This window comes from Xenopus laevis, chromosome 9_10S (genome assembly GCF_017654675.1).
Source record: "Xenopus laevis strain J_2021 chromosome 9_10S, Xenopus_laevis_v10.1, whole genome shotgun sequence".
Classification (NCBI taxonomy): domain Eukaryota; kingdom Metazoa; phylum Chordata; class Amphibia; order Anura; family Pipidae; genus Xenopus; species Xenopus laevis.
The window spans coordinates 102,924,398-102,950,274 of record NC_054388.1 but is presented as its reverse complement, the minus strand read 5'-3'; the positions used below and the strand labels follow the sequence as shown (position 1 = coordinate 102,950,274).

The 25,877-nt window shown below is 40.0% G+C and overlaps 1 protein-coding gene across 3 annotated transcripts in view; it reads left to right on the top strand.

The window, feature by feature from the left end:
• The window catches only part of tsc2.S (TSC complex subunit 2 S homeolog), a 66,974-nt gene that overhangs the window by 39,247 nt on the left and 1,850 nt on the right, over window positions 1–25,877 (top strand). For 2 of the 3 annotated variants that reach the window (XM_041578003.1, XM_041578005.1), the window contains 12 exons: window positions 856–962; window positions 5,596–5,775; window positions 7,165–7,380; window positions 9,000–9,068; window positions 9,815–9,975; window positions 12,933–13,402; window positions 14,051–14,129; window positions 16,895–16,981; window positions 17,139–17,325; window positions 19,290–19,429; window positions 19,513–19,591; window positions 19,681–19,772. In XM_041578003.1, coding sequence (XP_041433937.1) covers window positions 856–962; window positions 5,596–5,775; window positions 7,165–7,380; window positions 9,000–9,068; window positions 9,815–9,975; window positions 12,933–13,402; window positions 14,051–14,129; window positions 16,895–16,981; window positions 17,139–17,325; window positions 19,290–19,429; window positions 19,513–19,591; window positions 19,681–19,772 — 1,867 coding nt within the window. The remainder of the gene's footprint in view (window positions 1–855; window positions 963–5,595; window positions 5,776–7,164; window positions 7,381–8,999; window positions 9,069–9,814; window positions 9,976–12,932; window positions 13,403–14,050; window positions 14,130–16,894; window positions 16,982–17,138; window positions 17,326–19,289; window positions 19,430–19,512; window positions 19,592–19,680; window positions 19,773–25,877) is intronic. The other variant, XM_041578004.1, reaches the window with a different exon arrangement.

Sequence of the window (25,877 nt, the reverse complement as noted above, 5' to 3'; positions counted from 1 at the left end):
CTTTCCGTAAATCTGAGCTTTCTGGATAACTCGTTTCCGGATGACGGATCCCATACCTGTATACAGACCTAATTACAACTGTTTATGGCAAACGGGATGCTGAATTTGAGCTTTTGTGAAACAGCACTTTTATATTTCCTGGATTTTCCTGCCTTTTATCAAGATGTGACTTGCTTTTCTTGCAGTTTTATCCTTAAAGGAACAGTAACACCAAAAATTTAAAGCATATTAAAGTAAAGAAAATATTATTTAGTGTTGTGCTGCACTGGTAAAACTGACGCATTTGATTCAGAGACACTACTATAGTTTATATAAACAAGCTGCTGTTTAGCCATGAGGGCAGCCATTCAAAGCTGTAAAAGGAGAAAAGGTACAGGATACAAAATAGATAACAGATAAGCTCTGTAGTATACAATGGGATTCTTCAGAACTTATCTGTTATCTACTGTGTATCCTGTGCTTGAATGGCTGCCCCATGGCTACACAGCAGCTTGTTTATATAAACTATAGTAGTACTTATCTGTTATCTACTGTGTATCCTGTGCTTGAATGGCTGCCCCCATGGCTACACAGCAGCTTGTTTATATAAACTAATTGTGTTTCTGAAGCAAATACACCCATTTTCCCAGTACAGGGCAACAGTACATTATATTGTCATTCCATTAAAACACTTTCATTATTTGGGTTTAATGATCCTTGAAGAGTTCATTGTTCTAGAGGACAATTCCACCTAATTATAAGAATATGCCCTCCCATTGAAATGTGGTGATGCCAACATTATCACATCCTTTACAACCCAAATAGGCTGAGCAATTTATTGATTATGAAAATCTTTGCCCTCCTACTGTCGTACAGCTCTCCTGTGCAAACAGAGCAAGTCAAGGAATTTCCGTCCATGCTGGATCTTCAGCAGAGAAAACCGGGTATGCAAACGCCCCGTCACAGAGTCCGCTCCATGTCTGGTGAGCTCCGTATATTGGGAGAGGAAACTCTCCCTTTGCTTTTATAACTTTCCTTGTTGGACATGAAAGCAGCGAAATCAGATTTCCTTGAGTTAAGTAAAATGTGTGTGTAGCCAATCATATTTGCGCTGACAAATCAATTGCTTGAACAAAAATCACTACAGGCAGCTGCTGCTTGATGTCTAACTTGCTACATAAAGTTATTGATGTCCCGATAGGTCCTCTTGGGATGCTGGGAGTTGTAGTCTAACAACATCCATTTGATGTTGTGTATTATGAAAAGGAGTCTTAAAAGGGGTTATTCGCCTTCTAGTTTTTTATTTTTATTCTAATTTTGAGTTATTTAAAGGAGGCATTTTGTGTAAAAAAATAAGAATGAACCAGTGTGTTATACTCATTTAGATATAGAAGAATTGTGCTTAAAAAGTAGTGTTTCTGGCTGGTTTATTGAATATTTCTGCAAAAACCCTAATAATCCCTCCCTTCTCTTCCACTTCCTGAATTCCCAGGCTGTGCAGGGGAGCCAGCAGCTCTCAGCTCACTGTACTGTAGGACAGGAACCAATCAGCAGCTAGCAGGACCTGATAGGGAAATGAAGCCTGCCTGTGCTTGTGTGACTGCAGGGTTGTAATTGGCTGTCCCCCTCCTACTGTGCTTCTGGCAGGGACACGCACACCCCTCATTTGAAACACAGACAGGGACCAGAGAACATCAATAAAGCTCCAATAAAGGGGCTATTTTTAGATAATATACATTTTTAGCACTATGTAAAAGCAACACCATATATTAATTATAATTGCCTACAAAATTAGTTTTTTTTTAAATTTATCCTATATGTCTCCTTTAACTTTTTATTCAGCAGCTCTCCAGTTTGCAGTTTTAGCTGTTTGGTTGCTAGGGTCTAAATTACCTTAGAAACCATGCATTGATTTAAAAGATCAGTAACAAAAAAAAAATTGTTTCTACGTAATGAAATTAAAACACGTTTAAATTCGCAAAGTCTTTATCAAGAAATACCGTATATACTCGAGTATAAGCCGACCCGAGTATAAGCCGAGGTACCTAATTTTACCTACAAAAACTTGTAACACTTATTGACTCGAGTATAAGCCTAGGGGTGAGAAATGCATCACAGGGTGAACAGCGCAAAACAGGGTGCCGGGACGCACATGGGCAGAGAGTGCAGCCTCATACCCCCTTAATGGACACGCAAGTTGTAGTGACTATAGAATGAGAATTGAGGGGACAATGGTGATAATGTGACAGTGTTTTTCTTGGCTGCTCTGCAGGACTTTACTTTTATATGCAAAACTACAGGTCAAGTAGTGGCAATTAGTAAGGAGCCCATTCACATGCCAGCCACTGGCACAGCATAAATGCAGGCACATGAGCTTGCCCAGTCAGCTTGCAATCCTGCAACGTGTGTAGCCCATTATTACAGGGATGCTCTCTCCCAGCATCTTCCCTCCTGCTTGTCTCTTCTCCCTTCCTCCTTCTCTTCTCCCTCCCTCCCTGCTGCTCTTCTCCCTTTCTCCTGCTCGTCTGTTCTCCCTCCAGCTCATAATCTTGTAGTTGGGCAGGAGCCAGGGTTTACCCCTCCCCCAGTACCTGATCGTGTAGTTGGGCATGGTGCCAGACGCACAGACAGGGAGGTGGACTTGTCGAACACCGCTGTACTCCATCTCCAGCTCGGACTGCAGCTCATCAGGGGCTCCACGGGGGCGTTGAGGAGCCACACGGAGCAGAACACGGGCAGTGCCTCCCCCAGACTCAGGCCCTCCAGCAGGCGGCCCACTGTGCGGTTCTGCAGCAACTCTTCTTAGTGAGCCACCGCTGGAGCAGTGCTGTGTCCCGCAGTTTGCCGAACAATAAAAGGAATACGGAACTGGCAACTCTCCTGTGCTGCAGCCGCCAGCTCTGATTTTAGGTAGTCCCGCAGGGAGGCATCGGGCTCCATGGGCCAGAGGGGGGTGAGAGAGGGGTTCAGGACGGCAGCGGTATAGCAGGAGGACACCGGAAGTTGTCATCTGTTCTACACTTCCGCCTCCAGCAACGCGGCACCTGGCTGGCCCTTTTGGAAGTTCGTTTGGGATGCGATAGCAGGTATTTCCAAACGCGTTTAGCCTCGCACTGCGTGCTGCCCTTGTTTCGGAGTCAGAGTCCTCAGCAACCTCGACTCCAACAAAAGATATTTTCCCGGTGCCCTTGTAGCGCTGCCATTGACTCGAGTATAAGCCGAGGTAGAATTTTTCAGCACATTTTGGGTGCTGAAAAACTCGGCTTATACTCGAGTATATACGGTAACTTACAGACTCTCCGCTTGTGCTCCTCTTTAGAAACGGCGACAGGGCGATGATCCATTGTGCGGCGCTCGATTTCTCCTCCCTGCCTTCTATAGGAGATAGCCAGGGAGGAGAAATCAATTGTCAAACGATGGATCGTCGCCCTGCTGCTGTTTCTGAAGCGCAAGCGGAGAATCTGTAAGTTATTTCTTAATAAAAACTTTGCGGATTTAAAGTTAAATGTGTCTTGGTGTTTTTATTTCGTTATGTAGAAATTAATTTTTTTAAAAAAATGTTTGTTACTGGTCCTTTAAATAAGAGACTGTTACATGAATAGAAAGATGAATAATAAAAAGTAGCAACAGCAATACATTTGTAGCCTTACAGAGCATTTGTTTTAAAGTCATATGAAAAAGTTTATGAACCCCTCTTAATTCTTTGGAGTTTTGTTTATCATTGGCTGAGCTTTCAGAGCAGCAACTTCCTTTTAATATAAAACATGCCTTATGGAAACAGTAGTATTTCAGCAGTGACATAAAGTGTATTGGATTCACAGAAAATATGCAATTACATTAGACAGGTGCATAAATTTGGGCACCCCAACAGAGATATTACATCAATATGTAGTTGAATTGCCTTAAACATGGGACGGTCAGTGATAGCCAAGTAGGCAGCTTGGCAGCAAAAATATATCAAATCTACCCTAGTTCAGAATTCCTTATAGAGATTTAGGGGAAGATTTATCAAACTGTGAGATTAGGGCTCATCACAGAAAAACTCACTCACTTTCTATTCATTCCTTTGGGATTTTTAAAAGCATACTTATCAAATGGTGAACTCCGTTGATAAATACGATTCTAAAAATCCAATAGAAATGAATAGGAAAGTGAGTTTTTCTGTGGGGAGTTCTAAATTCACAGTTTGATAATTGTGCCCTTTAATATCATTATTCTACCTGCAGTATCTAATTGCTGATTGGTTGCTACAGGCTTCTGTCCTGGGCCATATCGATATCGTTTTTTTCATGGGGTTGAAAGGGGCCTGATCCCAGTCACCATTCTGAGGGGGCAAACAGATTATTCCCAAGATGCATCAGGGAAAAGACTTATGGGCAGATTTATCAAAGGTCGAATTTCAAATTTGTGATTTTTTTTATTTTTGTTTTTTACCTTTTAATAAATTAGAATTAGGGATGGGCTGAAAAAATTACGCCCATAGACTTGTATGGCGTTGTGCGTCAAAAAAAAAATTTTTTTTGATGCCCATAGACTTTAATGGGCGTCTGCGTCATTTCGCCGGCGGTGAATTTTTAACGAAACGGGTCAAAATTGCCCATTCTTAACTAGAATGTACTCTAACTCGAATGGGAGGTTATTTAAACGGGTTGTTCATTTTTGAGTTAACTTTAATTATGATGTAGAGAGTGATATTCTGAGACTATTTACAATTGGTTTTTCATTTTTTATTATTAGTGGCTTTTGAGTAATTAAGCTTTTTATGCAGCAGCTCTCCTGTTTGCAATTTCACCAGTCTGGTTGCTAGGGTCCAAATTACCATAGGAATCATACATTGATTTAATTAAGAGACTGGAATATGAATAGGAGAGGCCTGAATAGTAATATTAGTAATAAAATAATACCAATAGCAAGAAAATTGTAGTTAAAGAGAGCATTTGGTTTTAGATCGGGTCAGTGACCCTCATTTGAAAGCTGGAAAGGGTCAGAAGAAAAATGCATATCATTAAAAAACTATAAAAATGAAATTATGAAGACCAATTGAAAAGTTGCTTTGCATTCTATAAACATACTAAAAGTTAACGCAAAGGTGAACCACCCCTTTAAGAAAAAAATTGAACTTCTAATATTTGAGCGAATAGCCCCGACCGGAAAAGTTTTTCATCTGAATAAAACTCGAATGTCAGGAAGGCAATTAACATATTCAAATGGATCTTGACGGATCTCTGCCATTGACTTGTAAATGAACTCAGCAGGTTTTAGGTGGGGAATATTCTAATTAGAACGGTTTCCATGGTCGAGGGTGATAAATCTCACATTATTGACAAAAAATTCGAAATGTGTGAATTTTAACACCAATTTTTATTTTTTCGAAAATTCAAATGTACTATTCGACCCTTAGTAAATCTGCCCCTTAATCTTCTAATCTAGACTATGGTGTTTGATCTTTTAACAGTGATATCAGTTCCACTAAATGTTCCTTTCCCAAAATGTTGTATCAATACAGTGCAGTATGTTTATTTGAAATATCCAATATAGGTAAGTTTTATTTGCGTCTTTCAATCCGCCTGGCTCTGCAGAGAACCTCTAATGTTGTCCTTGTGGGTAATTTTATAGGAGGGACTACACTGAGAGCTGGATCATTGGAGGGGACCCCTCTTTCAATCAGTATGGGGCAGCCGGGAGCAGAGAAACCTTCCCGTAGGACCCAGGTGAAGAATGAAAAGACCACCCTGGCTGACTTTGTTCCTGTACTGACACAAGGCTGGGCAGAAGTGTTGGTTCGCAGACCCACAGGTAAGTCTATATTAAGGGGCAGATTTATAAGGGGTCCAATTAAAAATTTGAATTTTTTTTATGGTCAAAACTGTCAAATTTAATTTGAGTTTTTTAAAAAAGATTTTAATTTGATTTTTGAGATTTGATGACCCTTTAAGAATTCTAATTCGACTACACGCCACCTAAATAATAATAATAGTGATGTGATGGCCGGCCCGATACCCGCGGGTCAGCCGAGTTTGGGCTGACCTTGCACTCCTCTTCGTGGGGCGGGTGCAGGTGGAGCTCTTCTCTTGCTCTCCCAGCCTGCCACCTTCAAATGCCGGCTTCTGGTTTATAGCCCCGTGCCTGCTCTCTCTGCCCCTTTTGTGAAGTCTTTGGTGGCGCGGGTCTATAAAAGGAACCCGGAAGTCTGATGCGGGCAGGCGCGGTTTTTGGGATGGCGGCTCGGGTGCACATCACTACTGTATAAGTCAGTGGGAGAGGTCCATTGAGCAATTTGGAGATGTTTTGCAGCCTTCCTGACATTCAAGTTTTTTTCGGAGGAGAAAAAACTCCAGTTTTCGACTCTGTAAAATGAGTCTGAGTTTTTATAATAAATATTTGCATTTCGAATAAAATCTAATTCATGTGAGCAAGAAAGAACTCGCATAAATTCGAATATTGATAAATGTACCTCTTAAAGGATAAGTTAACCTTTAAAATAATTGAATGTAAAAAGTGACGAGGGTGCTATTCTAAGAAACTTTGGAATGTACATTAGTTATTTATTTTGTTTTTATTCCAAGATATTAAGGGATACATGTGCTTTTAAAATGAAGGAATTTTGTTACAACAGGGCCACCTGCTGGTCAGTTTTCCCACCAGTCTGACCACCAAGTAGTCAAGGAAGTTGTCAGGAGAAAGAAAGAGGCTGCTCTGATGTTCTTCTGCTTAGGAAAGATTTGAGAAGGGTTTCTAATTGTTTTTCTAATTGTCTCTTTTTTTTGTCCTGACAACTTCCTTGACTACTTGGTGGTCAGACTGGTGGGAAACTGACCAGCAGGTGGCGCTGTTGTAACAAAAATTCATTCATATTAACAGTACATGTATCCCTTAATATCTTGGAATAAAAACAAAATAAATAATGAATGTAAATTACAAAAGTGCTTAGAATAGCCCCCTCATTAATTTAACTAGCACTTATTTTAAAGGTTTATTTTTCCTTTATTATCTTGGAATAAAAACAAAATAAATAATGAATGTACATTACAAAAGTGCTTAGAATAGCACTCTCACCAATTTTACATTCACTTAATTTAAAGGTTTACTTATCCTTTAAAGTGGGCCCTGTGTCTTGTGACTTTTTTTTTTTTGTTTTTGTTTTGTTCTTTACTGTAAGTAATACACCAATATCCTGCTCACTAGGTAACACAAGCTGGTTGATGAGCCTGGAAAACCCTCTGAGTCCCTTCTCTTCCGACATTAACAACATGCCGCTGCAGGAGCTTTCTAACGCATTAATGGCAGCCGAAAGGCTCAAAGAGCACCGGGAGACGGCGCTCTACAAATCTCTCTCTGTGCCAGCCTCCACTTTATCTCCCTCCACAGCCAAGACTACTCTTCTACAGCGCGCAAACACAGGTTAGTGGTAAAATAAAGGGGAAGTAAACCGTCAGGGCAACATGAAATCAGATTTACGTCACTTTATGGGCCATTATTGCCAGCCCAGTAGTGTAAAATGGAGAGGTCCAATGTTACCAGGGTAGGCGTTTGGGATGGTACACATTTTGATGACCCAATTTTATCTGAAAAAACAAAATACTGCTCCTTATGGCACAGGGACACCAAATGTAACATATGAACAGTTCGCTATTGGAGAAAGTGGATTTATGATTGCATCCATTGAATTTACTAATGCTCAGTACTTTTACCCTCCTGGTTCAGTTTTGTTCAACAACCTGTAAAGGCTGCATGTCACACAGTCCTGGTATAAAGTGTTTAGGGATGAACCAGGATTCGGCCTTTTTCAGCAGGATTCGGATTCGGCCGAATCCTTCTGCCTGATCGAACCGAATCCGATTTTGCATATGCAAATTAGGGATGGAGAGGGAAATCGCTTTTTTTTTTGCGTCACAAAACAAGGAAGTAAAAAATGTTTTCCCCTTCCCACCCCTAATTTGCATATGCAAATTAGGATTCGGTTCGGTATTCGGCCGAATCTTTCACAAAGGATTCGGGGATTCATCCGAAAATCCAACAATTGTCAATCAGTTGGGCTTAAAGGATACAGTCATGGGAAAAAACATTTCTTTTTTCCAAAGAGCTAATAGTGCTACTCCAGCAGAATTCTGCATTGAAATCCATTTTTCAAAAGAGCAAACAGATTTTTTTTTTATATTTAATTCTGAAATCTGACATGGGGCTAGACATATTGACAGTTTCCCAGCTGCCCCCAGTCATGTGACTTGTGCTCTGATAAACTTTAGTAGGGATGCACCGAATCCACTATCTTGGATTTGGCCAAACCCCTGAATCCTGAAAGATTCGGCCAGATTCGGAACCGAATTTCCGAATCCTAATTAGCATATGCAAATTATGGGTGTGAAGGGGAAAACATTTTTTACTTCCTTGTTTTGTGACAAAAAGTCATGCGATTTCCCTCCCTTCCCCTAATTTGCATATGCAAATTCTGATTTGATTCAGCCGAATCGGAATCCTGCTGAAAAAGGCTGAATCCCGAATGAATCCTGGATTCGGTGCATCCCTAAACTTCAGTCACTCTTTACTGCTGTACTGCAAGTTGGAGTGATATCACCCCCTCCCTCCCCCCCAGCAGCCAAACAACAGAACAATGGGAAAGCAACCAGATAACTGCCTGGTAGATCTAAGAACAGCACTCAATAGTAAAATCCAGGTCCCACTGCAACACATTCAGTTACATTGAGTAGGACAAACAACAGCCTGCCAGAAAGCAGTTCCATCCTAAAGTGCTGGCTCTTTCTGAAATCACATGACCAGACAAAATGACCTGAGATGCACCTACACACCAATATTACAACTAAATAAATACACTTGCTGGTTCAGGAATGAAATTTTATATGGTAGAGTGAATTATTTGCAGTGTAAACCGTGTCATTTCGAAATAAAAACTGCATCATAAAAATCATGAGAGAATCCCTTTAAGAAAAGTAGCTCTTCTACTAAGTACTGAAATATTTTGGGGGAAAAAACTGCAATTTGCTCTTCCTCTCCCATTGCAGTGGCCTCTGTGTATCTCGTTACCCAGTCCAGTGGTCAAGGAAAGCTGCTTAGGAGCATTTCCTGGGCAGGTATCTATAGAGCTTGAAGGAATCCTGCCAAAATGACTTGTTTATAACTTTATCTATCTGCTCTAGGCCGCTGACCCGACTGAGATTTTTCAGTGTTTTCCATCTCTAACCAGTGTTAGGATTCCATGTTCTAAAGACAGCTTATTTGTGACACATTAATGGCATGGAGTAACTGATATATTGCACGTGGTTTGGCTGGTTTCATTATTGCCTAACGCATTTTCCCCATACAAACATACAGCTTGCAATTCAATGTGAGGATTGTATGCTTTTCATTTTAAATACTGAACGTCTTATCGTGGAAATAAAGCCGAGAAAAAGCCGGGAGTTGAGAATCGGCAACTGTAATTGTAGTTCATTTTCTATTTTTTTTTCCCTTCTTACTAGAGCTGTTTGCTCATGAGTATTCTATTCCTTCCAAAGTAAATCTTCCTTGCCCCAAACACACCAATCACAAAACAGGATATGCTCCCCATCCAGCCAGACATTATCTTACAAATAATAACTACAGATCCGTTGTGATCCACAGACCCATGTCTGACAAGATTGTGGAAATAAATAAAAGAATGAGAAATGGGGAGGAGTAAAGGGTAAACAGAAAGCCACCAAGAAGGAGAGCACAAAAAGGAAGGGTAGAGAGCAGTCAAATTTGTTTGTGAAGAGTATTTCCATTTTAATTATTTGCAGGAATGTGTATAAACCAGAAAAATAGTTGTTCCAGCTATGACACCAGTTTGTTTTGTCAGAATCTTGCGCTGTGCCAGAAGAAGGAGCACAAGCTGACGGGGAACCAGAGGAAGGGACTACTCCTGGGGGCTTTCAAGAGCTTGAAGATTTTGAGGCTGTGGTTGGTGAAGACACTACCAGTGAGGAGAAGACTGCTAAGAAGATGGAGTGCATTAGCAGGGTGAGATTTGTGAGTGTGTGTGTAATATATATATAAATATATATTAAGCCTCAACGTTTCGATCCCCCACAGGGATCTTCATCAGGAGCAAAAACAAACAATGTTTTGTTTGTTTTTGCTCCTGACGAAGATCCCTGTGGGGGATCGAAACGTTGAGGCTTAATAATAAAACATTTTTTTGTTTTTTCACTAAAACCCTGCGAGTGCCGCAATCCTTGTTCACTGCTTATTTCCCATGCTGGCACCCAGGTATTAATTTTGTCTACGTGCACCATTCCTTATATTACGGATGCACTGAATCCACTATTTTGGTTTCGGGCGAATACCAATCCGAATCGCAAATTAGGGGTGGGAAGAGGGGAAGCAATTTTTACTTCCTTGTTTTGTGACAAAAAGTCACATGATTTCCCTCCCTGTCCCTAATTTGCATATGCAAATTAGGATTCGATTCTGTTCTGCCAGGCAGAAGGATTCGGCCGAATCCCGAACCGGATCCTGGATTCGGTGCATCCCTAATATAGATATATATATATATCTATATATATATAATATATGTATATATATATGTATGTGTATATATATATATATATATATATGTATGTGTATATATATATATATATATATATATATATATATATATATATATATATATATATATATATATATATATATATATATATTTATCCATATTCGTCTGGGTGGCACACTGTATCACATCGATTACCCGGGTGCACGGTAAAAAATATTCATACACTGTTCAAATGACCAGCAACTCCAGGGGTTTCAGTGAAAAAACTTTTGTATTTAGATAAGTACAGTTACAGCCAACGTGACGTTTCGGTCCACTCAGGGACCTTTCTCAAGGCCTTGAGAAAGGTCCCTGAGTGGACCGAAACGTCACGTTGGCTGTAACTGTACTTATCTAAATACAAAAGTTTTTTCACTGAAACCCCTGGAGTTGCTGGTCATTTGAACAGTGCATATATATATATATATATATATATATATATATATATATATATATATATATATATATATATATATATATATATATATATATATATATATATAAAATACACAAAAGCCATGAATATCCTGTAAATTATATCCTTATAAACGGTGAGTTCTGATGTCATCAGTTATAAACGGTGAGTAGTGATGTCATTTCTGTCACATGACTCACTGAAACTTGTGTATTATAATAAATAAAGTACCCCCAGTTGCAAAATATAAGGATATTAGAAGTTACCTCGGAGTTCCATGACCTGTATAAAAACACTTGGCCTTCGGCCTCGTGTTTTTATATGGTCATGAAACTCCTCGGTAACTTATAATATTCTTATATTTTACAAAAAGGGGTACTTTATTCACTATATATATATATATATATATATATAATCACTTGTAGGCAGCCGCACTCTGATCCGGATTTGCTGTGGGTGCTGGATCAAATTTCACATAGAGCCGCACTCCAATATTAGTGAATCACGTCACGTTTATTGCATAAATCTGTGTGTTCAACGTTTCGGCCCACCTCAGGGCCTTTATCAAGGATAAATGAATGCAGAGTTAACAGTGTATTTATACCTCCACCTCCCCGCGAGTTTGTGCCGCCAAGTATGACGTCATACACACTAGAACTTCACTTCATTAATTATCCATTGTAAAACATCAAAAAAAAAAGTATCACCACTTGGTGTCATCGACGTGCAGTGAAAATGAAAATAGTTTATTTAGATACATTTTCTGCCAAGGAATCTGTGAAGTTTGTACAACATATCTATTTAGTTGCAGATATGACAGTGTTATCTCTTTTAGTGAAAACTGTTAAAAAAATAAATAAACAAAACAATGTAATGAAAACAATGTGAACAGTAAATCAGTGTATAACCTTGTTTTTCATTTACTTACACAAATCTCTTGTTTTTATGATTACTGTCCTAACTATATTGCAACATGGAAAGCCTGCTAGTTTAGAAAGCAGCCTAGCACTAATTGACCATTTAGACCAGTGATCCCCAACCAGTAGCTCGTGAGCAACATGCTGCTCTCCTACCCCTTGGATGTTGCTCTCAGTGTCCTCAAAGCAGGTGCTGATTTTTGAATTCCTGGCATGGAGGCAAGTTTTAATGGATTAAAAAACACGTCTAGTGCCAAGTAGAGTCTTTTGAAGGCTGCCAGTCCACATAGGGGCGACCAAATAGCCAATCACAGCCCTTGTTTGTCACCCCAAGAGACTTTTTCATGCTTGTGTTGCTCCCCAACTCTTTTTTACATTTTAATGTGGCTCACAAGTAAAAAGGTTGGGGACCCTTAATTTAGACCTTTTGGAGCAACACAATTTAGTGGGTGTGGGTGCGTGGGTGGGTGCGTGGGTGGGTTGTGGGTCTGGGGTGTGTGATACACAAAAGCCATGAACATCTTGTAAATTATATCCCTAAAAACGGTGAGTACTGATGTCATCAGTTATAAACGGTGAGTAGTGATGTCATTCTTGTCACGTGAAGTACCCCCTGTTGCAAAATATGAGGATATTATAAGTTACCTCGGAGTTCCATGACCTGTATAAAAACACTCTGCCTTCTTCCTCCTGATTTTATATGGTCATGAAACTCCATAATACCCTTATAATTTTAATATATATATATATATCATGAAATGTAGCTGGCACTCACATTATAAGGATCAAAAATGCCTCTGTGCAGCCATAAAGGATCAAATCGTAGAAAAAGATTTATTGCTAGCCGAAACGTTAATCTCCTTAATAAAAAAAAACTTGAGAGTGAGGACATTTTGTTCTGATTTTTTTCTACTACTACTACTACTACCACAACCAAATCAAATGCAGCTGTCCAATGTGGACCATTAGACATATATTCCAGGTTGGGGGGCAAACTAATAAATTAATTGACATCCAGTAAGAGGTATTTCATTAATTTTATACATTTTCTATAAAGTCTTCATCCACATCCAGTCAAGAAGAGTCTGCTGCTACCCAGACAGAAGAATCTGATGCTGGTGGGATACCTATTGAGGGCTCCACTCGTGAGGTCCCGTTTCAGACTTTGAGTAAGTCCAGCTCATCTCCCGAACTTCAGGCCTTGCAAGAGCTTCCTAAAGAGTTGAGCTCTACAGAAGATATGAAGAAGCCAACTGCCGACTTCAAAACACTGCCCCACATAGAAACTCCTTCAAGCCATAGAACTAAATCTGATGAGGAACGCAGCACTGGGTTATTAGTCAAGTCAGAAGGCAGGATGAGACTGGAACCAGAGTTGCCTGTTTTGTCTCCGCAATCTCCAACTGGCCACCGCCCAAGGGGTCACACTATCTCTGATTCTGAGCCATCCCGCAGAGGGAGGAGGATTCAGGTTGATCCTTTCAAGAACAGCACCAAAGCTGAGAAAGTGCCTGGAATAGACCCAAGGTACTGGTCATTTCTTTCTTTTTGGTTAATGGAGAATAACCGATACTCATAGCTTGGTGGAAATGGGTAATGTGTTTAAGGATATATATAAGAATAAGGATTCTTACACAGCACTGCACGGAGAATTGTACACACATTTAAACACAGTAAGCTTCTGGCCCATAAAGCTTGTAAACTATCTTTGGTTCCTGTACATAAGTTGAATAAGGTTGGCCTTTGCAGGGTTGCATCCCTCAGAGGTTGTAATCCTTGTAATCCGATCTATGGGCCCTAGGGCCCACGATCGTATCAGCCCAATATCGCCCACTTCAGTGTGGGCACATCGGGGAGAGATCCGCTCGTTTGGCGACATCACCAAACGAGCGGATCTCCCTGTGTATGGCCATCATAACTCTGGGACCCTGCCTGGTGGCCGTTTTTGTGTATATACATTTCATCTTGCCTGAGGTCCCCAGGCTTGAGTCTTCACAAGAAATCAGACACAGGTGATTGTCCAGTGATTTAGCCTTTCCTGTTCTGCATATGTAATTAAAACAAAAGAAAGGACTGTTTTTAGTAATGCGCTGCAACAGTGATAACTTAAATGTAAATGCTGCTCCTTATTGAGAGAAGGGACTAATGTTCAGTTTTATTCTTCTCCCTCCCTAGCTTTGTATTTTTGCAGTTGTACCATTCGCCGTTCTTTGGTGATGAGTCAAATAAGCCCATACTGGTCCCTAACACACAAGTAAGTGGCACGACATTGTTTTCTCCATTACATCTAATTAAAGGCAAGCAGCCCAGGGTATGTTTGAGAACCAGTCATATTGTAGAGCATAATGGCTTTGTCACAGGCAGTGTGTTAGTTACTGCTGCTTATATTGCAAATCCACTTTCATTTGCAGGTCACTTTCTATAGACAGAAATGAATTGTAACCAACAGGGCCGCCATCAGAAATCGCAGGGCCCCATACGGAAAAAATTCTTGGGCCCCCTGGGCTGCGCCCACTACAAGCCCCACCTACAGGTCTGCCCTCCCCACCCCACAGGTCCACCCCCCCACCACACACTAAAAACATTGTTGGCTATGGTTCTCACATGTTAATAAAAAATTATTGGTGGTCAGGGCCCCCCCATTGAAAAAAACATTTGTGGTCAGGGCCCCCCATTACAAAATATTGGTGGCTAGGACCCCACATGGGGAAAAAAAATGATGGCCAGGGCCCCCCACGTTATAAGAAAATTGGTGGCCAGGGCGCCCCTTAAACGCCCACGTGGAAAAATTTGCCCCCCCCCCAGAAGTTTAAAAAAAAATTGGTGCCCAGGGCCCCACCACACAACAGGGACCACAAAGGGTTATGCCATGTTACACTTACTTCATTAGTGTGGCCCACCTGCTGTCAGTGAGCTGCCAACTACAGAAGGGAGGAGGGGAGCACAGGTGGCTGCATCTTCTTCCAGTGACAGCATTTTCTTCCCTTATTGGTCACAGAATTTCAAGTCCTGGTAAAGCTGCATGGTGATTGGATGAGCTGGAGGAGAAGTTTAAACCTCAGCTATCCAATCCCTGAGCAGCTCAACTGGGACTTAAACTCTGTGACCAATAAGGGAAAGTAATGGACAGAAGATACCTCCCCTTGTGCTCCAGCCCTGCCTTCCCGAAGTCAGCAGCTCTCAGAAAGATGGGGGGCCGGCTAATCAAGAAAGTGTGGCGTGGCTGGGCCCCCCTTACCCTCGGGGCCCCTACAACTCTCGCCCCTGTCACCCCGTGATGGCTGGCTGCCCTGGTAACCAACAATGTAGAGCAACCAATGGAATTGACCACCCCTTAGTGCTCTGTTACAAAACAACTTGCTACTTAGAGGCACATTTATCAAGGGTTGTATTTCTAATTCATGTGTTTTTTTTTTTTAACTCTCATGAATTTGATTTTACTCTTAATTCAATTGGGGGGGTTACTTATTAAAAAAAATAGTAAATTGAAAACTCGGATAAATTTTACCGACTGAAAACTCGAATTGAATTTGATTCTAATTCGACCAAACTCGATTCAAATTTTTTCTCAGAAAAAACCCAAATGTCGGAAGCCTACAAACTTCTCCAAATTGGTCCCTGGACCTCTCCCATTGACTTATACATGAATTCAGCAGGTTTTAGGTGACGAATAGTCAAATTTGAATTCAGAGTATGAAAAAATCTAGAATTCGAATTTTTTGGATAATTCCCTAGTCGAATATGACATGTTTTGAACATTAAAAAAAATTGAAAATTTGAATTAGAATTTTCAATTCAAATCTTAATAAATCTGCTATTAATGTGTTGCAGAGCTGTGGGTATAGGGTAATTAAAAAGCGTCTTGCAGCACTGAGCACTCCATAGCTTTACTTGTCTTAATGACATGCAAGTTAGGGGGAATCCAGGGGGGTGCCCACATATTATTACCCCAGTTGACCCCTACTGGATACAGTGCTGCCAAGTACAAATAAACCTTCGCCTAAGGTCATAAGTGTGGGACAGGGTTCCAAGTGCGAAAAGCACAGCCATTTGCTCTGTTTTTCAATTTTGAACCCTGCATTTATAATAGAGGCTCAAAGGAACAGTTCAGCGTAAAAATAAAATCTGGGTAAATAGATAGGCTGTGCAAAATAAATGTTTCTAATATAGTTAGTTAGGCAAAAATGTAATGTATAAAGGCTGGAGTGACTGGATGTCTCACATAATAGCCAGAACACTACTTCCTGCTTTTCAGCTCTCTAACTCTGAGTTAGCCATAGATGTTGAGATTTTTAAAAGATCAGATCCTGATCGTGAGACCACGATCTTCTCAGAACGATCGTACGAATTTACCATCAACTAAAAAGACCAATTTGTCAGGAAAACAAAGGGGAGCTGCCTGCTTGGCCCTGCAAACATAGATACATTGCACTGGGACCGACAAAGATTTTTTGACCTGGCTGATCAATTTCCTGACAGATGTCGGCCGAAAAATCGTAAGATGTACGATCGTTCGAATCCCACTAACCGCACGATAATTTCGAAGAATTGGTCGGGCTTCCTTAAAATTGGTCGTTCGGCAAGAAGAATCGTCACGTCTATGGGGAGCTTAAGTCAGTGACTATAAGGGAGGCCACATGGGACATAACTATTCAGTAAGTTTGATCCTCAGCATTCAGCTCAGATTCAAAAGCAACAGTTATGAGTTATGTAGTCCCTCCTCAAATCACTGCCTGGTAACCAATCAGTGGAAACCAAGAGAGCTGAAAAGCAGGAAGTAGTGTTCTGGCTATTATGTTACACATCCAGTCACTCCAGCCTTTATACATTACATTTTTGGCTAACTAACTATATTAGGAACATTTTTTATTTTGCACAGCCTATCTATTTACCCAGTTTTTATTTTTATACTGAACTGTTCCTTTAATATGTACCAAAGGCCTGAAGGTCTGCTTACAACCAACTGAAACACATGAAGTCATTTGAAGCCTGTTATATAGCTATTTATTTGCCTTGCAGACGTTTGAAAGAACAATGAGCCTTCTAGATCGAATCCCACCATATGACACCCACAAAATTGGAGTTCTTTATGTTGGAGAAGGGCAGGTGAGTCTCTGACCAATGCTGAGCTGTTTCTTTACATTTCTTACATTCATAATGTTCAGTTCCATGAGTGCAGGAAAGACACTTTTACAGGTGGCTTCACTCTAAAATATATAGCATCTGCAGATGTCCTATTACTATATCCATTGTATTGGAACAGGTTGGCAATGAGCGTGCTATCCTATCCAATGAGCATGGCTCGTACCGCTACACCCTGTTCCTTACTGGGCTTGGGAAACTGATTGAGCTGAAAGACACTCAACCTGACAAGATCTTTCTGGGAGGGATGGACGGTTGTGGAGATGACGGGCAGTTCACCTACTGCTGGCACGATGATATTATGCAAGGTACCGCTTTCTGCATTTAATAGAAGGGTTCCCTAGGTGCGGCCAAATGCTTTCCTTGGTATAGTCCAAAACAATCACGCATTTTGAACACAAGTACAGTTCTGCGCAGAGCTCCTTGTATCCGGTTGGCAAACATGACGGAAGGGCAAAGTTGTCGGTGTGATACTACCTTTATTAAAGGAGACACATAGGATAAATCAAAAAAAAAAAGCCCTTATTTTGTAGGCAATATATATATATACTACGGTGCTGGTTTCACTTTTTGGCTGTAAATTAAAGGATACGTAAACCATTAAAATAAATTGACAAGGGGGCTATTCTAAGCACTTTTGCAATGTACATTCATTATTGATTTATGTTTTATTCCAAGACATTAAAGTGGACCCGTCACCCAAAAAAATTATTCAAAATCCTATTTTATCACATTAGTCAAGCAAAATGAACTCTAATTACACTATATAAATTATTTGAATCTTATTTCCTTCAGTCTGGGAATTCATAATTATAACAAGCAGGCAGGAGCCATTTTGTGGACACTGTTATTAAGACAAGTCTTGTATCATCTCAGAATCTTGTTTGTGCACCAGAATGGGGGACCTGATGTCCATCCCCATGTCCTGGTTACACAATTAAATGGTGAAGAGAACGGGGGAATGTGGGGAGAGCAGTGACATCTAGGAAGTGCTGAATGGAAAGTGAAAGTAATTGTCTGCCCCGCCTCTATGCCTAGGCATAGAGGCGGGGCAGACAATATTTGATTGACAGCTGAGATTTTTAAATGAGTTTACAACAGTTATGAATGCTTTAATAAAAAATTGAAATTGGATTTCATGTTTAATTTGAAAAGGACTTTTATTATACAGAATTTTGTGTCTGGGTGACGGGTCCACTTTAAGGGATACATGTACTGTTAATATGAATGAATTTCGTTACAACAGCGCCACCTGCTGGTCATTTCCCCACCAGTCTGACCACCAAGTAGTCAAGGAAGTTGTCAGAAGAAAGAAAGAGGCTGTTCTGATGTTCTTCTGCTTAGGAAAATCTCTCAAATCTTTCCTAAGCAGAAGAACATCAGAGCAGCCTCTTTCTTTCTCCTGGCAACTTCCTTGACTACTTGGTGGTCAGACTGGTGGGAAACTGACCAGCAGGTGGCGCTGTTGTAACAAAATTCATTCATATTAACAGTACATGTATCCCATAATATCTTGGAATTAAAAGAAAATTAATAATGAATGTACATTGCAAAATTTCTTAGCATAGCCCCCTCATTAATTTTACATTCACTTATTTTTAAAGGTTTACTTATCCTTTAAGCACAATTCTTTTTATAAAGAGTATAATGCACTGGCACATTCTAGTTTTTCCACACATGGGGGCAGATTTATCAAGGGTCGAATTTCGAAGTGATAAATACTTCGGAATTCGATCCTCGAATTGAAATACTTCGACTTCGATATTCAAAGTATTTTTCACCGAATTTGGCCATCGAACGATCTAAGTAAAATCATTCGATCGAACGATTCAAACGATTTTAGCGTGCCATCGAACGATTTTACTTCGATGTGTGAAGACTTAGAAAAATGGTCTAGAAGGTCCCCATAGGCTAACATAGCACTTCGGCAGGTGAAGCGAAGTATTGAAGTCAAAGTTTTTTTTAAAGAGACAGTACTTTGATTATCGAATGGTTGAATATTCGAACGATTTTACTTTGAATCTAATTCGAAGTAAATTCTAAGTCGAGGTATCCAAAAAATTACGAATTTTTTTACTTCGAAAATTCCCTCAAATTCACTTTGACCCTTGATAAATCTGCCCCAAAGTGTCTCCTTTGATGCTGAAAATAATACCTTGGTGTTTTATTCAATGTAACAAATATTAGATTTGGCAAGAAACTAAACAATTTCCTTGGGGGGGAGAATAAATAAAGTTCTCATTCAGATTTTCTTGGTTCTGTCCGTCCTTAGTTATTTTTCAGATCACCACCCTGATGCCAAACAAAGAGATCGATCCAAACTTCTGCAATAAGAAACGGCACGTGGGCAACAACTTTGTCAATATCATCTATAATGACTCGGGCGAGTTCTACAAGTTGGGTACCCTGAAGGTGAGTCTTCTACCGACTTGTTCCTTCCACTTGAACCCGGAGAAGGACTATATTGTGACATGTCATTGATGTATTTGTTAAAGGGTCAGTTCAACTTCGTAGATGTCAACATTCAGCCTTTGGAATGCGAAAGTAACCTGGTGACGCTGCAGTGCCGAAAAGGTAGCGCCAAATCCATATGAGCCTTTTAGCCTTTTAATCTCTGTGTGGATTTAAGTCGCTTAAATTTGTTTTTTTTTTGTTTGATGTAGATATGGAAGGCCTTGTAGATACCAGTGTGGCAAAAATTGTGTCGGACAAAAACCTGCCCTTCCTGGCCCGTCAGATGGCTTTACATTCAAATGTGAGGATACTCTGGCTTCTATTATAAAATTATCATTAGCCTTAAAGGAAAACTATACCCCCCAAACAATGTAGGTCTCTATTAAAAGATACTAAGTAAAACAGCTCATGTGTAAAACCCTGCTTCATGTAAATGAACCATTATCATAATAATATACTTTTTTAGTAGTATGTGCCATTGGGTAATCATAAATAGAAAATTGCCATTTTAAAAAATAAGGGCCGCCCCCTGAGATCGTAAGATTCACTGTGCACACATACAAACCACATGTAAGGTCACATGAGCCAATTAACAGACAGAGTTCTGCCTTTTGCTTCCTCACTTCTTCCTGTTACAGTTAGTGTTGTAGTATTTCTGGTCAGGTGATCTCTGAGGCAGCACAGATAGAGTCACGAAATGGTGGTTCAAGGCAAGAGATGTAAAAGGACAATATTTATGTAAATATATATTCCAGTTTGGTAAGATTCTTTAATATGTCATTCAATTTGATATAAACTATCTGTTGCTTAAGTATTCATTTTGGGGGTATAGTTTTCCTTTAATAGTACTAAGAAATCTTCTCTTATGCTCATGCTATTTAAAAATAGTAGAGTTTATTTGAAGGGGTCGAAGATACCGCGCCTTGTTTCTTTTTCTCCTTTTTAAGTGTAAAAAAGCAGCACCTGCGGTATGTGGATCCACTAATCCATGTTTAGGGTAAAGTAGATAAAAGTAGTGCTTGGTGCGCTGGACAGCAATGTTAGGGTCTCCCAACCTATAAAGAGAAAGCAATCCCAATAGTATAGTATGTTTGTGCCAAGACCTATTCTATTAAATAAATAAAACTACTCACAAAGGTCTAGCAATTATCAAGCCCGTAAGTGTGTAGGTTCGGTAAAAGCTTGCATCGAAAATTTCGTTCCTAGAGGGAAGAAGCTCCAATAGTGCAGTATGGTAAGTAAAATAAAATAATGCAGTATGGTAAGTAAAATAATATAATACGTGATATAATACGTATTATATTACTTTACTTACCATACTGCACTATTGGAGCTTCTTCCCTCTAGGAACGAAATTTTCGATGCAAGCTTTTACCGAACCTACACACTTACGGGCTTGATAATTGCTAGACCTTTGTGAGTAGTTTTATTTAGGTCTTGGCACAAACATACTATACTATTGGGATTGCTTTCTCTTTATAGGTTGGGAGACCCTAACATTGCTGTCCAGCGCACCAAGCACTACTTTTATCTATTTAAAAATAGTATTTATTATAAGATATTAAAAAACATTAATAACCCCACATGGAGCCCATAATATGTCATAATAAATACAATTTTTAAATAGCATGAGTATAGAGACATTTCTTAGTATAATGTTTACCTGTTTTTGGTGTTGTAATTAGTTTAAGTATCACTTATTACACCAGATTGTGTGAGGTGTAATTACTAGTTCGCAATTAAACAGGCTTGCCGACGCGCGTTTCGCGTTAGATTTTTCGAAGCAGGAATGGACTAATCTTGTCTCCGTATGGCATTATATAGCTTCCGCATCTGACGTCATTCTGGTATGGCGAGAGGTGCGCATCAGGTTATACGTCAGTGCGTATTCGTTTCGCCAGCAGTGTGACTCATCGATGTGTCGCTCTCTCCTACGTTGTCCATTAGGGGAGTTGCCAGCTTGGAGTCTGACCTCCTCTTCTAAGGGGAAATGTCATGTGACTTTCATTTCACCATAATGAAAATAATACATGCACTGATCACATAGTCTATATTTATTTATTATGGGCAATTGATTCAATATTGAGAATTCGATTAACTTGTTAAGGCTCAGTCTGGAGCAGCGGACCTAAGAGGAAGCTGAAGTCCAGCACAGTTTGCTGTACAATAGGATTAGGCAACAGAATGGTCAAAGTCCAGGCAAATAGGTCAGTTCAGGCGGCAAGGGTTGAATAACGATAAACAGACAAGGGTCAAGATCAGGAATCAATACACACTAACACACCCAGGTACATACAAGGTAGAACCTATAATTGGGCGATGTTTGCAGACCTTCAGGCTCCTTAAATAGACCTACTTTGGCGCCAAAAGATGGACGTTACTGTGCAGGCGTTCCGACGCTGGCGTCCATTCAGGCGCTGGCGTCCGTTCCGACGCTGGCGAAAACGCGCTGGCGTCACAGCGATGCGCCCGGGAAGAACCTCGTGGAAGAACTGGGCGCCGCCATCTTGGATTGCAGAATACCATCAGCGTGGATGTGGAAGGTAATTCTTCCTTACAGTGAGAGAAAGGCATTGAATAGTATATTCTCATTTATCCCATGGGGAGAGACAGTATGCATTTTAAAGATCCAATAACTCTCCAGTTTTAAAAGTTCTTGTTTAAGATTACCATTTCTTATTCCCAGATCAAAGTCATAGTACCAAATATTCGTGGAGGGAATAGAACTTCTGACCTTCTAAGAAAATAAGCCAAATGGATTTTCCACCTAGTAACCAGACAACCATTAGGTTTAAACTATGACTTTATGACTTATCTCTTGCTTTATCTAACGAAACCCCGATTGTGTATTTATACTTGTTTATATTAATTTGTATTTTTTGAAAATTTGTATATTCAAATATATATATATATATTATATATTATATATATATATATATTAGGGTATATATATATATATATATATTAGGGATGCACCGAATCCACTATTTGAATACCCGAATCCTTTGTGAAAGATTCGGCGAATATCGAACCGAACCCTAATTTGCATATGCAAGATAGGGATGGGAAGGGGAAAACATTTTTACTTCCTTGTTTTGTGACGAAAAGTCACGGGATTTCCCTCCCCACCCCTAATTTGCATATGCAAATTAGGATTTGGTTTGAGACGGCCAGAAGAATCCGAATCTTGCTGAAAAAGGCCGAATCCTGGCCGAATCCCGAACCGAATCCTGGATTTGGTGCATCCCTAATATATATATATATATATATATACAATCCCAAAAATCGTGATGCACTAATCCCAGGGTTCTTTGCTGATACACAGTGGAGTATAGGGTGCTGATCTCAGTAGCGGTGAGTAATTCCACTTTTCAAACTATATTTGTCCAACCAGATCGCACTCCATGTTTAAAACATAGCCTTTATTTAGCTTATTAAAATGTAGCAAATAGTAACATTCTTAGTGTCAAAGAAATAGCGTCATTTGTAGCAAAGCAATGTAGTGATTCATTTGTAGCAAGACACTTATCTGATGGAAGTCCAGCATGAACGCTTGATTTAACCACACTCACGCGACGTTTCGGGAAGCGTCCGTTCCCTTTCTCAAGCGTATTTCTCGTGTAGTGGCGTGTAGGACTCCATTGCAAAAACCGTTAGCTTCCTTGTCAGGAGGAGCTTCCGTTAGCTTCCTTGTCAGGAGGAGCTTACGTGGTAAGTAACTGTGATGACGCGTCCTCACAATAGGGACGGATCTGATACGCCACTACACGAGAAATACGCTTGAGAAAGGGAACGGACGCTTCCCGAAAAGTCGCGTGAGTGTGGTTAAATCGAGCGTTCATGCTGGACTTCCATCAGATAAGTGTCTTGCTACAAATGACGCTATTTCTTTGACACTAAGAATGTTACTATTTGCTACATTTTAATAAGCTAAATAAAGGCTATGTTTTAAACATGGAGTGCGATATGGTTGGACAAATATATATATATATATATATATATATATATATATATATATATATATATATATATATATATATATATATATATATATATACATTAATTTGCATTATGTATATAAAATGTACCTAAACAAATGTTTTTTTAAATCTATGCTGTAATACTTAGTTGTACTTTAACTATACAGATTGTGATTCTACAAATGAGCCACTAGGGGCAAGGACAGACAGACATCCATCAATTTTAACTCCGCCCAAGATACTTCCTATGTATCAGAAACAAGTTAGCCTATGATTGTGTCCAGGACGTACACGAAATGCGTCAGGCTTTTAGCTTTTTATATATAATTGACTGTATATTTTTGGTGTTCCGGAGTGGTGCCTGCCCGTCATTCAAAATTTTCATGTAATTTTCTCAATAACCCAAAATTTTAAGTTCACTGGATTCATATTATGATGTTGTTTAAAATGCCATGCTATAGTCGAAAGGGTTATGTCATTTTTCTTAATTTTCCCAGCATTTCGTATGGAGCTGCAATGCTGTATCCGTATTTTGACCATTTGTGTTAGAGTCCTGCAGTGGGTCGGGTACCCGCGGGTCTTCTCAATAGCGATATTTACTCCTTTTTTTCTGATCACGGCTACTTCGGATGACATCACTTCCGGTTTACAATGACTGTTCTTCCTGTTTTACGCCTTTTTTCTGATCACGGCTACTTCCGATGATGTCACTTCCGGTTTACAATGACAGCACTTCCTGATTCTTGATGGTCAGCGGTCTGCGGGTCCGGGTTGCGGATAAGGTACTTGCAGGTCGGGTAGGGTAGCAGGTCCAAGCGGGTAAGAATGCGGGTTGCAGGTTGCGGGTACGGGTCGGGTACGGGTCTCAAAAAATGGACCCGTGCAGGAATCTAATTTGTGTGGTCATTCCTGTATATCTTTTTATTAATTCCAAGCAGTATATTACCCCCTTTGATTTGCAGTTGATATAGTTATTGACTTCATGTCTTTTGCCAAATCTGTCAGTAAAGGAGGATATTTTGAGTGTTTGTTCACACGTGTTACATTCCCCGCAGGGGAAACAACCTGCGAAAATTAAGAAAAAGGACATAACCCTTTCGACTGTAGCATGGCATTTTAAACAACATCATAATATGAATCCAGTGAACTTAAAATTTTGGGTTATTGAGAAAATTAACCTGGGAATAAGAAATGGTGACCTTGAACAAGAACTTTTTAAATGGCTCATTGGATCTTTAAAGGGCATACTGACTCTCCCCATGGGATAAACGAGAATATGCTATTCAATGCCTTTCTCTAACAAGTTAATCGAATTCTCAATATAGTCTTTTCTTGTAAATTCTCTTATGTCAAAATCCAAATACAACCTTCCTTCTTTCATAACAACCCTTTCCAATTATTCATCATATGGAAATGACCCCCCTAATATAGGTCATGAATCAATTGCCCATAATTAATAAATATAGACTATGTGATCAGTGCATGTATTATTTATCATTATGGTGAAATGAAAGTCACATGACATTTCCCCTTAGAAGAGGAGGTCAGACTCCAAGCTGGAAACTCCCCTAATGGACAACGTAGGAGAGAGCGACACATCGATGAGTCACACTGCTGGCGAAACGAATACGCACTGACGTATAACCTGATGCGCACCTCTCGCCATACCAGAATGACGTCAGATGCGGAAGATATATAATGCCATACGGAAACAAGATTAGCCCATTCGCCAACGTTAAATGCGCGTCGGCAAGCCTTTGGTTCTCCAGCGATAAATCGGAAGCTGCTATTGTTTGGGTTAATACGAAAAAGCAGCACTTCATTCTTTGATTCTCTTTTACGCTAAGGCGCTGGGGGTTTGCGTTTTTTTAGACTAACAAAATAGTTAATAATTGAGACCGCAGTCCTCAGTGTCCTGCCTTTCTCCTCGTGTGCAAAATATACATCTGGTTACTATTTTAAACCTCTTTATTGCACAAATAATAACATTCATAGAGTGGGGGAAAAAGCAGTTTTTGGGAACATCAGGACTAAATTTTGATGTAAAATCCGGGAAAACATTTCTTAAAATCAGGGAAATGCACCCATTGAAATTCATTATAAATTGGTGAGACCACAGATTAAAAAATGTAAAATGCAGGAAAAATTTCAGGGGACTTAAAATCGAGGTTTCACTGTGTGTCTATTCCAGCTGCAGGATCTTTATTCCCCATGGTGCCTGTGTGAGAAATATGCCTATTGTATACGAGGAGGTGATTGCATGGAACACTGCTGCCTGTGTCTGCCAGCGCCATATATATGATGGCCGAAAGAGGGGGAGGCGCGAAGTTGACCTCCTTCCACCCCCTAAGGCTACAGTGGGGCTCTGTCCATAGTCCAGGTAGTGAGAACAGAGATTGTTGATGCTGCTCCTTGCACCTCACCTG